The sequence below is a fragment of the Ammospiza caudacuta genome, chromosome 6, assembly GCF_027887145.1.
Source record: "Ammospiza caudacuta isolate bAmmCau1 chromosome 6, bAmmCau1.pri, whole genome shotgun sequence".
Lineage (NCBI taxonomy): Eukaryota > Metazoa > Chordata > Aves > Passeriformes > Passerellidae > Ammospiza > Ammospiza caudacuta.
Window position 1 is genome coordinate 58,117,937 of NC_080598.1, and position 13,013 is coordinate 58,130,949.

The 13,013-nt window shown below is 50.1% G+C and overlaps 1 protein-coding gene across 2 annotated transcripts in view; it reads right to left on the minus strand.

Annotated features, from left to right (window-relative positions):
- Positions 1-6,530, minus strand: part of JAG2 (jagged canonical Notch ligand 2) — a 68,341-nt gene extending 61,811 nt beyond the window's left edge. The window contains exons 1-2 of one of the 2 annotated variants that reach the window (XM_058806406.1): positions 6,183-6,530; positions 5,574-5,897 (exon numbers count right to left, since the gene is read on the minus strand). In XM_058806406.1, the coding sequence (XP_058662389.1) occupies positions 5,574-5,897; positions 6,183-6,530 (672 nt within the window). The remainder of the gene's footprint in view (positions 1-5,573; positions 5,898-6,182) is intronic. The other variant, XM_058806407.1, reaches the window with a different exon arrangement.
- Positions 6,531-13,013: the final 6,483 nt, after the last annotated feature.

The window sequence follows — 13,013 nt, forward strand, 5'->3', positions numbered from 1 at the left end:
TTGAAACCAAATGGATATCATTTTTATAATAAACCATTTCCTCAACCTTTTGTTTCTGATCAAAAAGGCTTCAAGGCAAATGCAGTACTGAGCAGGTGAAAGCATATAAATTCCATTAGGTACCTCCCCAAAAGTGAGGAAACATGGATCCATGTTTTCTGATTCACAGTGTATTTATTCATGATTTGCAACAAGCAGGGGAAGGCTTTATGAGCACAAGGACTTCAGGTGTTTTGGGAAGATTTGAAATATTTTAGCATGGCAGTTCCACAGGAGTCCCAGAGCCTGCTGACAAGCAGACAGAGGTAGAAAGCATGCACCAAGTTTGGGGAGGGAAAGTCAAAGCAAAGCTGCCTATCTGGGGAAAAAAGGCTACTGGTAAGTAAGACATTAAACATTTATGTAGATCATGAATATACAGCTATCAAGTAGATTATTTTTTCCATCCTGATTTCCTGAGCTAACCAGATGTGAGGCATGCACATCACAGCCTATCACAACCAGGTGAATTTTACATTTTGGCATAAGGTCTTGCTCTCACTTCTAATTCCCTGCCCTCAGGTCTTGCTTGGAACTGTGCTTTTGCAAGCAGTTTCCTTAAGAAGGAGTTTTAATGGAGCACAGAACAACTAATTACAGGTAAATCTTGCTGTGTATCTCGCCTGATTGCAACCTTTTTCATAAGAAAAAACATACCTCCTGCTCCCCTGGTACAGCCATGCCCAAGTTTTTCCAGTGCTAAATGGCCTAACTTTAACCTGCCTAATTTAAGCATATCTGTCCTGCTGGGTTGTCATCCAAGATGACAGGATGCATGTTTACTCTATCAGGGAGCAGAGAGTAATCTAATCCAGGATATTTTCATTACAAAGCCTCAAGATCCTGATCAGAGAGCACTGATGGCTGTGTTGAGACAGGAGGTAGACCAACTGTGGGTCCACCAGCCAAAACAAAAATAGACAATAGCATTTCCTACAGCCAGGCTATCTGGTTCCCTAGAGGCACCGAGGATCCCAGATAATGAGCTTGAAGGCTAGATGTCTTCCAGGGCCCTAACCACCTTCATCTCTCAAATTAAAAGCACTGGGAGAGCTTGATGCAGAGTCCTACAGTTAACCAGACATGAGGAAGTACCAGGCAGAATGCTGTACCCATTAAGCAATAAAAGCTTCAAGGTCAAGTATTCCTGCTCAGGTTTTGGCAGGGGAAGGGGCAGGTTGCTTTCTAAGAAATTTAACATTTACTGCTGCAGCCAAGCTATCCTCTCAACAGCTTTACATATTTGATGGTTCACACTCCTGTGTATGTTTTAGATCAAGACTCAACCCCTCCAGGTATTTGGATGAGAACCACACATGGACTGCACACAGATGAAACTCACACACAGCCTGGACTTTAAAATTATTGACATATTTTATTTACCTGAGAGTTAACATTACTTCAGGTTACAGAGTGGTGCTACAGTCACACTCTAAATAGGAAAAAAACACTAAGTGCCAAAAAAAAAAAAAATCAATTAGTTTCTAAATCCTAGCAGGGAAGGCACCCTTTATCCAAGGAATTTGTAAGGGCTGCCTGAACCTCTACCATCTCTCCTCCACATTGGTTACAGAGTCCTAGCTAAGCACCAAGGAAAAGGAGAGGTGAAAATGCTTGTTTCTGCTTATCTCCAGGACCCTGAACGCTGAAGTTCACCTGGGGAGCTCAGAGTATGCAGTGCCCATGGGTGTGCTGTCAGTCACAGCAGGATCTCAAAAACACAGGGGCTGAGAGGAGCCAATGGTGCATACTGCAATACATGATTTCAGCATCCTCAACTAGTCAGAACAATTCCTCTATATGACTAATTAACTGAAGTCATGGATGCCATACCAGCATTTACGGTACAGGAAAAACTCTGAATTCCCTGAGGGAAAGAACAGGGTGGAGGGAGAAACCACACACAACTCCATTTCATGGCATCTTGCAAAGGAGTACAAGAAATGGTTCCACATAACCCATCCCACAGAACAACCAACTTTAAAATACCATCTTCAGAAGCAACCTTCACTTAACCCCAAATCTAAAATTCTGCCAATGGCTACTGATAAATATTAATGTGCCAGGTATTTGTGAAGCTTCAGTGTCTGAACAAACAACTTTGTGCTAGGGGAAAAAAAAAAAGCTCAAGACTAACAAGCCTAAACTGCAACTGATCAGAATCAACTTCAAAGCTACTTGAATTCTTCTGTCTTCTTTGTTTTAAAGTTGCACATAAATTTTAATTGCATAATTTGTTTGTTAACAATCTCAAACAAGCATTAAGCTTCAAGTTTTACAGCAGGAGGCAAAGAAAAAAATGTGAGGTAGGTGGGTGAAGAAGACAGCTGTATTGTTCTAGCTGTTCCTCAGCCTCTCCCACTGCCAGATTTCTGTGGATGATGTATCCCAAGGTAGCAATTTTAAGAACTTTCTGGCAGTATCCCAAGCTCCCTCTTGCAAATCAGAGATCAGACTAATGATATTAAAAAAAGAAGGACAGGAAATAGGAATAAGCTGGATAACTGACACTGTTTCAAACACTGGAAGTCACTGAACTCTGGTACTGCAGCTTTACAGAAAAGACAGTTGTCCAAACTAAAAGATTTACCTCACGAAATTAAAAAGGAAAAAAACAGTAAAACAAATCACTTTTCAAGAAATTAGTTGCTTTACAGCTACTGCTAGCTTGGGACACTGTGGTATCACACAGACTTTAGAAACTCTCTCCCACCCTGAGCAATTTATACATTACTGCATTAGTGTCTAAGTGAGGAAGTTACCACTCAGGTGAGGTTCACTAAAAACTCTGCATATACTCATGTTGGTTTTCCTTACCATGAAGCTCAAAAATTATAGCTAGAACTACTGAAATAAATCCTCTTCGCAATGCCAACACCAAAGCAAATTTGTTTCATAAGTGAAGGACACAATTTCCAATGCTCTTTACTCTTGCTCCTTGCCATCACATTAAAGAAACAGTAACCTCATTACAGTTGTACAGCAAAAATAAAAGTCATAGGAAAAGACTATGCCCATATTATTGTTTCTCAGTGGCAAACTCGAAGAGAGAAAGAATATTATTTAAGAGTAATTTAGAAATTACCCCAGGGAGTTGAAACCTAACCCAGGAACTCAATCTACTTCAAAACCCCCTCGTGATAAACCAGCACTACAATTAAGCCTCTCCTTGCAAAGCCTACACAGCTTATGCACAGCTCTGACAAAAATGCTGTGTGCCCCATCAACAGACTGAACAGAGTTCAAGATCTAACTACAACATACAGGGGGGACCTCTTTCCATAGGTGTATCCACAGGCTGTTGTAAGTAAAACTACTCCACAGCTTATTTTTAGAACCCAGGGTGGGCTGGGAGAGTATTCAGTAAACTGTCCAAAAATCAGCTAACCACCCACTAGACTGCAGTGGCACTGTTTAAATAAATTACAGCCCACTATGCAACAGCTGCAGGGGAAAAATGGTGGAAAAAAGAAATACCCCGAGTGTTTCAATTCCCTCAAAATGCTGGAGCCAATGGTACAAGAAACAGGAGCAGACAGGGCAGTGTGGGCTGGGGACACTGAGTTAATTCACCTGCAAGAGGCAGGTCAAACAAGCCTTACTCGGGACTGGGTGAGCACAGAACAATATCCGGCAGCTGCAAGGTAAGAATGTGCTTATTCCAACAGAGAAAAAATCAAACAAGGCTGGGCTTAGGGACCTGCAGCGCAAGGATTATCAAACTCTCCTTGTGTTTCAAGTAGCAATACTAGAAACTGGCAAAATAAAAGCGTGAGTTAAATTACCTTTACTTCCTCATGCAGATAACATACAAAGTTTGAGGTGCTAACGTTACTGAAATCTCCTGCTGAAGAGTTTACGATTTCATCAAGTCTGTATTAAACGGCCAATAAAGAGGAGAAAGAATCTTAATTTTCTCTTTGATCTTATAACTTAAGAACACAGTTCTAAATACCCTGGGTTTATGGTATCGACTATCCCCATTAACAGGAACATTTCCAAGTTCAAGAGGGCACAGGACCAACAAAGGCCATCAAAACACCCCAACCTGGCAACCAGAACTTAAGTGCCTCTGCATGGAAAAATTTATCCGTTTTACCTTCTTTATTTTAAACATTTAACTGCAGCAAACTCAGTCCTAAATTTGCGAGTCACGAGCATCAGAGGTTGGAGGGTCCCTGGTAGCACAGAAAGTGAAATGATTTATGTAGACTGGCTTCCTTTAGCTTGAAATGCAAATGAAGCGGTTTTGTCTCCATTCCTAGCAGGCATTCTCCAAGTAACCGAGATCCTGCCAGCTACAGTCTGAGAGGTCAGCAAGGGCCATTTCATCTCTTAGTCACCAGGTGCCAAACGCACCCCGCAGGTACCGAGGCTTCCGATACGCATCTCCGCACCGCGCCGGGGCACTGCACCATCCCCATTCCTCAGCACCTCGCAACTTGCCAGCTTCCACCCCGTGGCCCACTTGGACGGGCTGCGGGCAACAGCTGTGAAACTCCCTGCAGGATCCTACCTGCCTGCAGCCGGGCAGGGAGCCCAGCCTTCCCTCCCTCCCTGCGGCCGCTCCCAGCTCCCCCAAAAGCAGGAGGATGCAACGCATGCAGGCTGCAAGGACAACAGCAGCGCAGCCTGCAGTCCTCCATCCCTAAAGGCGTTCAGAGCCAGGCTGGACGGGGCTTTGAGCAACGCGGGCTAGCAGAGCTGTCCCTGCGCACGGCAGCGGGGCTGGAACGGGATGGTCCCTGAGGTCCCTTCCGACCCACACCGGTCGGTGCCTAAGCTCCCTTCCAGCCCACACTGTTCGGTCCCTCAGGTCCCTTCCGACCCGCACCGCTCTGCGCGCGGCGCACAAGGCGGCGCGGCCTGAGGGGACAGCGAGCTGCTGTGGGGGCGACACGCTGAAAGCCCCGAGCGGCGGAGCGGAAGGCAGAGCGGCGCGGGGGCGGGAGCGGGGTCCCGCACGGGCGGGCGGGCACACCGAGCCCGGCGGGCACAGCGGCGGTGTCGGGGCTCGAGGCGGGCTCGGCCCGGGCGGTGCCGGGGCCGCGGGCCTGGCCCAGGTGCGGAGGCTCCGCCCCGCGCAGGTGCTGGGACCCCCCGGCGCGCGCCCCGCCCCGCCCCCGCCCGCGCCCCGGCCCGCGCGCTGCGCCCGCCGCCAGCGCCCCCTGCCGGCGCAGCCCCGCAGCGAGCCCAGCGCGCCACGGCCGCGCCGTCGGGCGCCGCTGCGGGCGGGGACGGGGGGGCTCTCCCCGGTATTGTGATTTGCCTGCCTTCAGCCTCTGGGGCCCGGCCACCACCGCACGGGCTCTTCCCGCAGCACCCGCGGTGGCTCCTGCCGCGCAGCCGCCCCCGCTCCCCGCGCCGCCGGCCGTGCCCCGCAGCCCCGGGAAGCGGCGGCCGCGCCCAAGGCAGCGCCCCGGCAGCTGGCCCCGCTCAATAACGGGGGAGCGGGAGCGGCGCCGACGGGAGCAGACGCGGGGGAACGGCACACAAAAAAAAGGCTGATAACGAGAACGCGATAAAAGACCTACCGGCCACGCGAACTGGAAGGGAATAACAATCCTGCCCGTCTCGGGAGTTCTGCCTTGGTGCGAGTATTTGTTGCTGTTCAAATAGAAAATATTTCCACCGAGAACGGGAGTAGATCCGAATCCGTAGTTGCAGGGTCCGACCGGGGTGATCTTGGCCTGATATTCCTTGAGGCAGACTTTCACGTAAGTGTCGCACTCGTCCCGAGAGCAGTCCAGGTTCTCGGGGCTTTTCATGCCATCGCAGCATTCCCCATTGAACAACTCGCCGTTTACATTCCTCACCGAGTTAAGCTGCAGCTCGAAATAGCCCGTGGACCGGGACACCTAAAAATAAAAACCGAAGGGGAGACAGCCTCGTTACTACCGCGGCCGGGGGCAGCACCAGCAGCGCGGTGCTGCGGGTCCCCGGCTCCCCACGACAACTTTCGCCGGCTGCGGGTTGAACCCCGCCGGGGCAATATACGTATGTGTACATATATATACATACATACACGCACACAGCGCTATAGACAGAAATACAAATAAGAAACGAGCAAGGTGCAAATGGAGCAGGCAGAAGGCAGCCGCGGCCCCGCGGCCGGAGCGCAGCCCCCCGCGCCCCGTCCCTACCTGCACGCAGGAGGCGAGGAGCAGCGCCAGGCCGAGCGCGGCGGCGCGGGGGACCCGGCTCGGCCAGCCGGCGCCCCGCATGCCTCCTGCTCCCGCTGCTGCTCCGCGCCGCCGCCGCCTCAGAGGAGCCCGCCGAGCCCACCGGCCACGGACCGGCGGCCGCTCGCGGCATGGGCGGCGGGGGAGCCGCCCGCAGCGCGCCGGGGGGCGCAGGGCATGGGCTGCCGGCGGGGCCGCCCGGAGCGCTCCGCCGCCGCTCCCCTCCCGCGGGCTCCGCTCGCCCTCTGTGCGCCTCGGCTCCGCGGACACCCAACAAGTAGGTGCCGGAGTGACAGCTTCATTACCCATTCGCCGCCGCGGCCGCCGCCTTCATATTAATGAGGGGGACGGCCCGGCCCCGCGGCCGGCGGGTGGGGCCAGCGCCGCTCCCGCCGCGGCTCTTAAAGGGCGGCGGGCGGCTCTCGCTCCGCCCTGCGCTGACCGCAGCAGGGCCCGCCAGGTGCTGGAGGGGGATGAGATATGCGGGACACCCGCGGGGTGGACACCCAGCCCACGGTGTTGGAGGAATAGCCACGGGATGCGTAGAGGAGGCGTAGGGTGGGTGCACCTCTGCTTGTAAGGGAGCAGGCGATGTGTGCGCCCACGCTAGGGTGGAACTGCCCAGGGAATGTGCAGACAGGCATGGAAGGGCACATACAGCCAGGGAATGCTTGGGGTGGGAGTACCCCAGTAATGCAGGAATTGGCACTCCTGTGCAGGAGTGCTTGGGGGGGAATTGCTTACAGCTGTGCAGGAGTGCTCAGGGTGGGATCACCAACAGCTTTAAAGGAATGCTCAAGCAGAGATCACCTTCAGCTGTGAGGAGTGCTCAGGGGAGATCACCTTCAGCTGTGAGGAGTGCTCAGGGGGGATCACCTACAGCTGTGGAGGAACACTGTGCACTCAGTCACGGACGATGGCAATGGGTGGCTGAGCCTCCAGGGATGTAGGGGCATGGTATGTGCAGATGTAGCCATGGAGGAGAACAGAGCGTGGGATCATCCATGCCAGTGAAAGAGCACGCACAGTGTGTGTAGCCACAGCTGTGGAGTGTGCGGGGTGGACACTCCCACCCGTGGATCCAGAGGAACACTGGGGCTGGCGACACCCACGGCCCCAGAGGCGTGTGTGGGGTGCACGCACCCACAGCTGTGCAGAACCACACGCGGCTGTGGCACAGTGCACGGGGTGCGAGCACCCACCCTCGTGGGGAGGCACAAAGCCTGTGTGAACCCACAGCCCCGCAGGAGCTCACACGGGAGGGCTTGCGGAGTGACATGTGCTGCGCACAGAACAGATGGCCAAGTGCTGGATCATGTCCTCCTCCAGTGGTGGCTCAAGCAAACATGAGGGTAACTGCGTGGAGATTTCTCCTTTAGTTTAAGCACCCTGTGATTTTGATCCCCGCTGACAACTATGAAAGCTATACATGCAGACAACTGCATGCTATGGATACAGTATCAAAGCCCAGATCTGCATTTTTAGGACCCAAGTTTTCCTACTGTTTCTCTCCCTCCCCCCTCTCCCCGTTTAACTCTTTCGTGCTGCTCATCCACTGGAGTGGACAATTGGAGAACAAACAGCTCAGAAATCAAAGGGCTGTCAAGTTTCCCCGTGCAGAAAAGCTTTCAGAGAGTCTCCCCCTGCCTTTTCAGCGCCCCGCTGCCCCCGTCCCTCCAGCAGCCAGCCGGCACGCTGCTCCTCTGCTATTCATGGCCAGCGTGCAGCTGCAGCTACTCTCCTAGGCTGACACAGCAGCAGCTGCTATGTGTGTGCCAGCTGGCTAGCCGCTCTCCAAAATCCTCTTGTCCGCCCCGCTCCCCTTGCTTTCCTGCTTCCCCACCTACAGACCTGCTTCGCCTTCCCCACCACGTCTCCCACTTGCCACAATCTGCTCCAGTTTCCTACCTTCCCCACTGTCCTGAGCCTACCCCTCTGCTGTCCTGGTTCACCTTACTTGCTCTCTAGGAAGCATCCCTTACTTTCCCTCTCATCCCTCTGGAGCTCAAACAGGAGCTCTCTGAAGTGGAGAGGTGAATATTGCTTTTAATTATTTTTATGTGTCCTCTCTTTGAAACTGTGCCTCCCCAGATAACTGCATTCAAGCATTTTTTTGGTTAAGATAACCTCTGGGATAACCACCTTTAGAAGGCGGCAGGGGGAAAGTGAGAAGAGCTGAGGGAGGGTTGTTATGCTGGGTTGAAGTCTCCTATTAAAGTTGCTGCATTTTGTTAATCAGAAACTCCACAAAGCCATGTTCTTTGCCCAGCTGAGCTGCTCGCTGGCTTCCAAATGGACAGGCAAATGCTTTTTAGTTTTTTAATTACTCTTTCTGGTGGCTGAAAAGGAGTTTCTTAGATGAGCTTTCTGCCTAAAGATTATTTTGTGGTGGATGGCAGCCAGAATATTTTGCAAGACAAGTATTTTGTTTGCATGTATCATGATAAACAAACATAAAACCTCACAATCTACCTTCAGCACTATGTGGTCAATATGCCTGTGGAGGAAGACATATACTTTTATCACCAAGCTAAGCAAATGTAATACAGAAGAAAGATGATCCAGTAGTTACAGCATATGCTCAGTCTCTACAGAGCCAAGCTCAGTTACCTGCTGTATCACAGAATTTCTTTGTTACTTTGAGCACACTGTGTGCTCTTTTTTTTGCTTTGGTTTTGCCTTTGCAAATATTCCACACTACTCAGAAACTCTGGTGCCGTTTTAAAATGCCTTTTCTCACTGTAACCTGACTTCACAGGAGCAGAGAGGGAAGGTGTAGCTATTTCCGGCCATTCTCTCTGCTTGGGGAAATTTTCATTTTATTCTTCTTGGTGCTGCAGCCCCGTTTTCAGCCTGAACTTCTTAGTTCTCTTGCTGTGGTTATTATTTTTTGAGTGCTGTGGAATTTTATTCTCCTTTGGGTAGGGAAAGCTGTTTTATTGCAGTTATGTAAAGGTAGTGGTGGTTTTCAGGTAATGCAGCAAGAATATTTCTTAGCAAATGAACTTTGAGCTTTTAGAAAAGCCTAGTGGCCAGACCAGGAGGTGAATTCTGAGCACGGTTGGGAGGAGACATCCCTTGCAGCTTGGAGAATGTGCATCAGATGTGAGTGTGTGACCAGCCCTGGAGGAGGGCAGTCCAGCCTCTGGAACTGTCCCTCCCTTCCCACCGGGGCTGCCTCCTTCCAGCTTTTGGGGAGAGATGAAGTTCGGTGCCTTGCTCACTTCCAGCAGGCCACCAAACTCCTGCATCCAGGACTGCAGTGGCAGGATTTGCCCCTTTTTCCCCAGCATTTCCCGGGCTCTGGGCTGCCCTGCTCCTCCTGCTGCAGGACAGCTCCCAGCGCCGGGCTTCCCCCGCAGGAGGCGGCTGCCTCCATAACTCATTCCCAATCAGCTGCACGCTCCCGGGGCTGCCAAGTGTAAGCCAGTGTCTCCTCTTACACACACACCTGCAGCCCAGGCTGCTGTCACCCAACCCGCCGCCTCCCTCGGCCATCCTGCATCTGCCCTGCGCCAGCAGCCGTCCTTTCTCCAGTGGGGGAGGCCAAGGCCTCTCCTTCCCCTCTGCGGGGTCATTGTCCCCTCACCTTCCCCAGAGAAGGTCCCTGTGCCTTTGTGTTGGGTCACAGGGCTGTCCATGCAGTCCCATGCCTGCAGGCACCTGCCTACTGCTCATGGAGTTGATATAAATTTCCCTATGCTGAGCACAAGCTTTGAGGTGCTGTTCTTTTGCTCCCTCCTCACCAAAACAAAGGCTGCCAAGATCCAGATTAAAAAAAAAAAAAAAAAAAAAACAAAACATAAGTATCCTCCCATTGCTCGTCCCTTGCTTCTTCCTGCTGCCGCTCCTTTTCCTTTCTCTGGCAAACTCCTGATGGTGGTAGCAAGGGGGAACCAGGGGCTGTGCATGACAGAGGGGGGGAAGTAAGGCTGAGAAAACTCACGGTTGACTTTAACAGGAGTTTGAGCGTGCAGCCAGAAGTTACTCATCCTGCACAGGGGACAGGACTGGAGAACATTGGTCCCTCTGGCAGGGGAGGGATGCACTCACTGCCAGCCCCAGGCAGGGTGGAGTCCCAGCAACCCACACCTCCTCCTTCCCAGCCCTCTGGGCCAGGGTTTTAGCTTTTGTGCTCTAGACCTGCACTTGTGCTAAGGTTGTGCCTGCATGCAAATCCTTTGGAAGTATGCTCATTAAATAATTTGCATAAAATATCCCTGGAGGATCTCAGCAGCTAGGAAGTGGTGGGGTTTATCCATATGCCTTAGAGGTACAGGAATGCCATTTATCTGTATGCATAGGGACATGGACATACATCTCACTTACCCAGGCCAGAATGTCTCCACTTGGGAAAGTTTAAGGCAAGAAGATCACTTTGGATGCTATCCATCTGAAAATTGGCCAGAAAGGCTACAGCTGCCTGTCCTTGAGAGCAAGGCATTGCAAGACAGAACCAGCTGTGAAGAATTAATTTCTCTCCTTCCTTTTCCATGTGAAGCCTTGTGTGTCAGGGTTAAGGATATGGATGGAGGATACTGCTGAGGAACAGAGATAGAGGGTAACCACCAGAGAAGAATTTTCTTTTTCTCTTCTTTGTGTAACTTGACCGGAGCAAGGTATTTTGAGTTTTGCTCTGGGCTTGGCATACAAGGACATGTCCTGTCCCTTGACTTTGACTGAAGGCTCCTGTTTGGTTTGTATGTCTTGTGTAATGTCATTAATAAGGGTGTACATGCATGTGCTTGCTCTTCATGGAAGCAAACCAGATCTAAAGATGCAAAGATGTTGATTTAAAATATTATCCAGTATAAGCCCTGGGAGTGGTTTCTCTTAGTTGGGATTGAGCTGCCTGTACAGCCCAAGACAAGACCAGGTGGAGAAGGCAGAAGGTAGTGCTTATATTTGTCCTCCTTCATGACTACTACTATGAAAGTAAAGTTATGCCTGATGGAAGTTGTGCCAGGGGAGGAGCTGAGATCTTGGCAGCACCCTTTGCTATTTCAGTGGTTGCCCAGCTCTGATCTGGCACTGGTCTCTGTGGGCTTTAGAGCAGAAAAGAGGTGGTTTCCTATCGTTTTCACTTTGCAGCCTGATGTACTTTCTGCTTTTGGGGCTGGTCTTCTGCCAGAGAAGCATATGCTGATTCTGGCCCAAGAAGACAGTTGGACACAGTTTGTGCAGCTCTGGGTACTAAAGGCCACCAACATTGATAAAGTGAAGGAGAACCACTGAGCACAGCCTTTGAGAGTTACTCCCAGCTTATCACCACCTGTGTGTGAGCCCTGCTTAAAGTGGGAACACCTGGGGTGAGGGTGGAGGTGTTAACTGGTCACTTGGGAAAAAAAAAAAATAGAAAACCAGCTCAGCTCACTTCTGAGAAATAATTCATTCTATTAAAAGTGAAGTTCCTTGCTCTCCTAGTGGTTTATCTTCATTGTGGGTTTTCAGAAAGCAGCCCATCAGAGAGGCCTTTTCCAAACTGGCTGAACCATGCTGTGTCTGCTGCCCACATCCACCCTCTGTTCCTCAGGTTCACTGCAGCCATCCTCAAAGAAACACCTGCCCATGGCTTTCCTGGTGCATGAATCACAGAGAGCAAGGTCAGAAGGGATATCCAGAGACTGCCTAGTTTATCCCATTCCACAAGGAAGGAAAACCAGTGCCTGCTTCTTGCATAATAAGTGATTAAAAGACATCCTCAGATAGAAATTTCTTAGCTGTAATAGCCTGTTCTAATGGTTAACCATTAGAAAATGCATGCTGCTGCATTACTACCTTTTGATCCCACTTCTTGACCTTTTTGCAATGGATGTGGAGCTCAGCAAATTCCTTTCCTCTCTGCTGCTACCCTTTATGTATTTGAAGACTATTGGTGTCCTCTCTCTGATGTCTCTTTTCTACAATTGAAATAAAAATTAATTTTTGGGTCTTGCATGATTGTTGAGCATATTTTTTAGACCTTTCATCATTTGTGTGGTCCTATTGTAGTCTCTCTGTCCAAGTTCCTCAATTAACTTAAAATCCAGTGCCCCAGATGGGACACAGAATTCCAGTGAGATCTTTGCAGCACTGGATGAGATGAGAGGAACACATCACAGGCCAGGCAGAAATCACTTCTGGCTGTAAATGCCACATGATGCTTGCTTAAATAATTTTTTCCTTGGTGGTTTTTTTTGTTTTTTTTTTTTTTTTTTTCTTGTAACACACAGTGTTGTTGACTTCAGTTTGGTTTTGCCATCTATTGAGCATCTTTTAGCCTTGGAGCTTTAGGAAAAATATCTAGGTGATCTAATGAATTTGTGTTAGCCATTACTCAATTCCTTGTTATTTTCCAGATGTTTCAACAACATTGCTTTAATCCAATTTTTCTCTGGAAATTCCCATGGTGTTGGCTTGGGCCATGTTCTTAAGCTCCTCCCTTTTCCAAAAAGGAGTTATGTCTCACTTCTGCAGTATTCTGACACCTTGTTGGTGCTCTGTGGGATCCCAGAGAGCTGTTGACAGCCGTGAGATTGCTTTAACAAGCAGTCTAAGCACATTAGATGTAATCAAGGCAAGGGTTCTTTGCTTATTCTTTCTTTCTTCTAGACTGAGATGTTCTCTTGTCATCCATGGCACCATCTGAGCAATCTGGGTACAAGTGATCTTTTTATTGAAAGCTGCGGTGAAGGAAGGCAGGTGTTTTTCTTTCCTGTTGGATATTTCTTATGATAGAAGGCCTTAATGTCCCTCATAATGTATTTTAGGTTTTCTTGATGTGCTCTCAAACCTGTTGGCTTGTATTTCTTT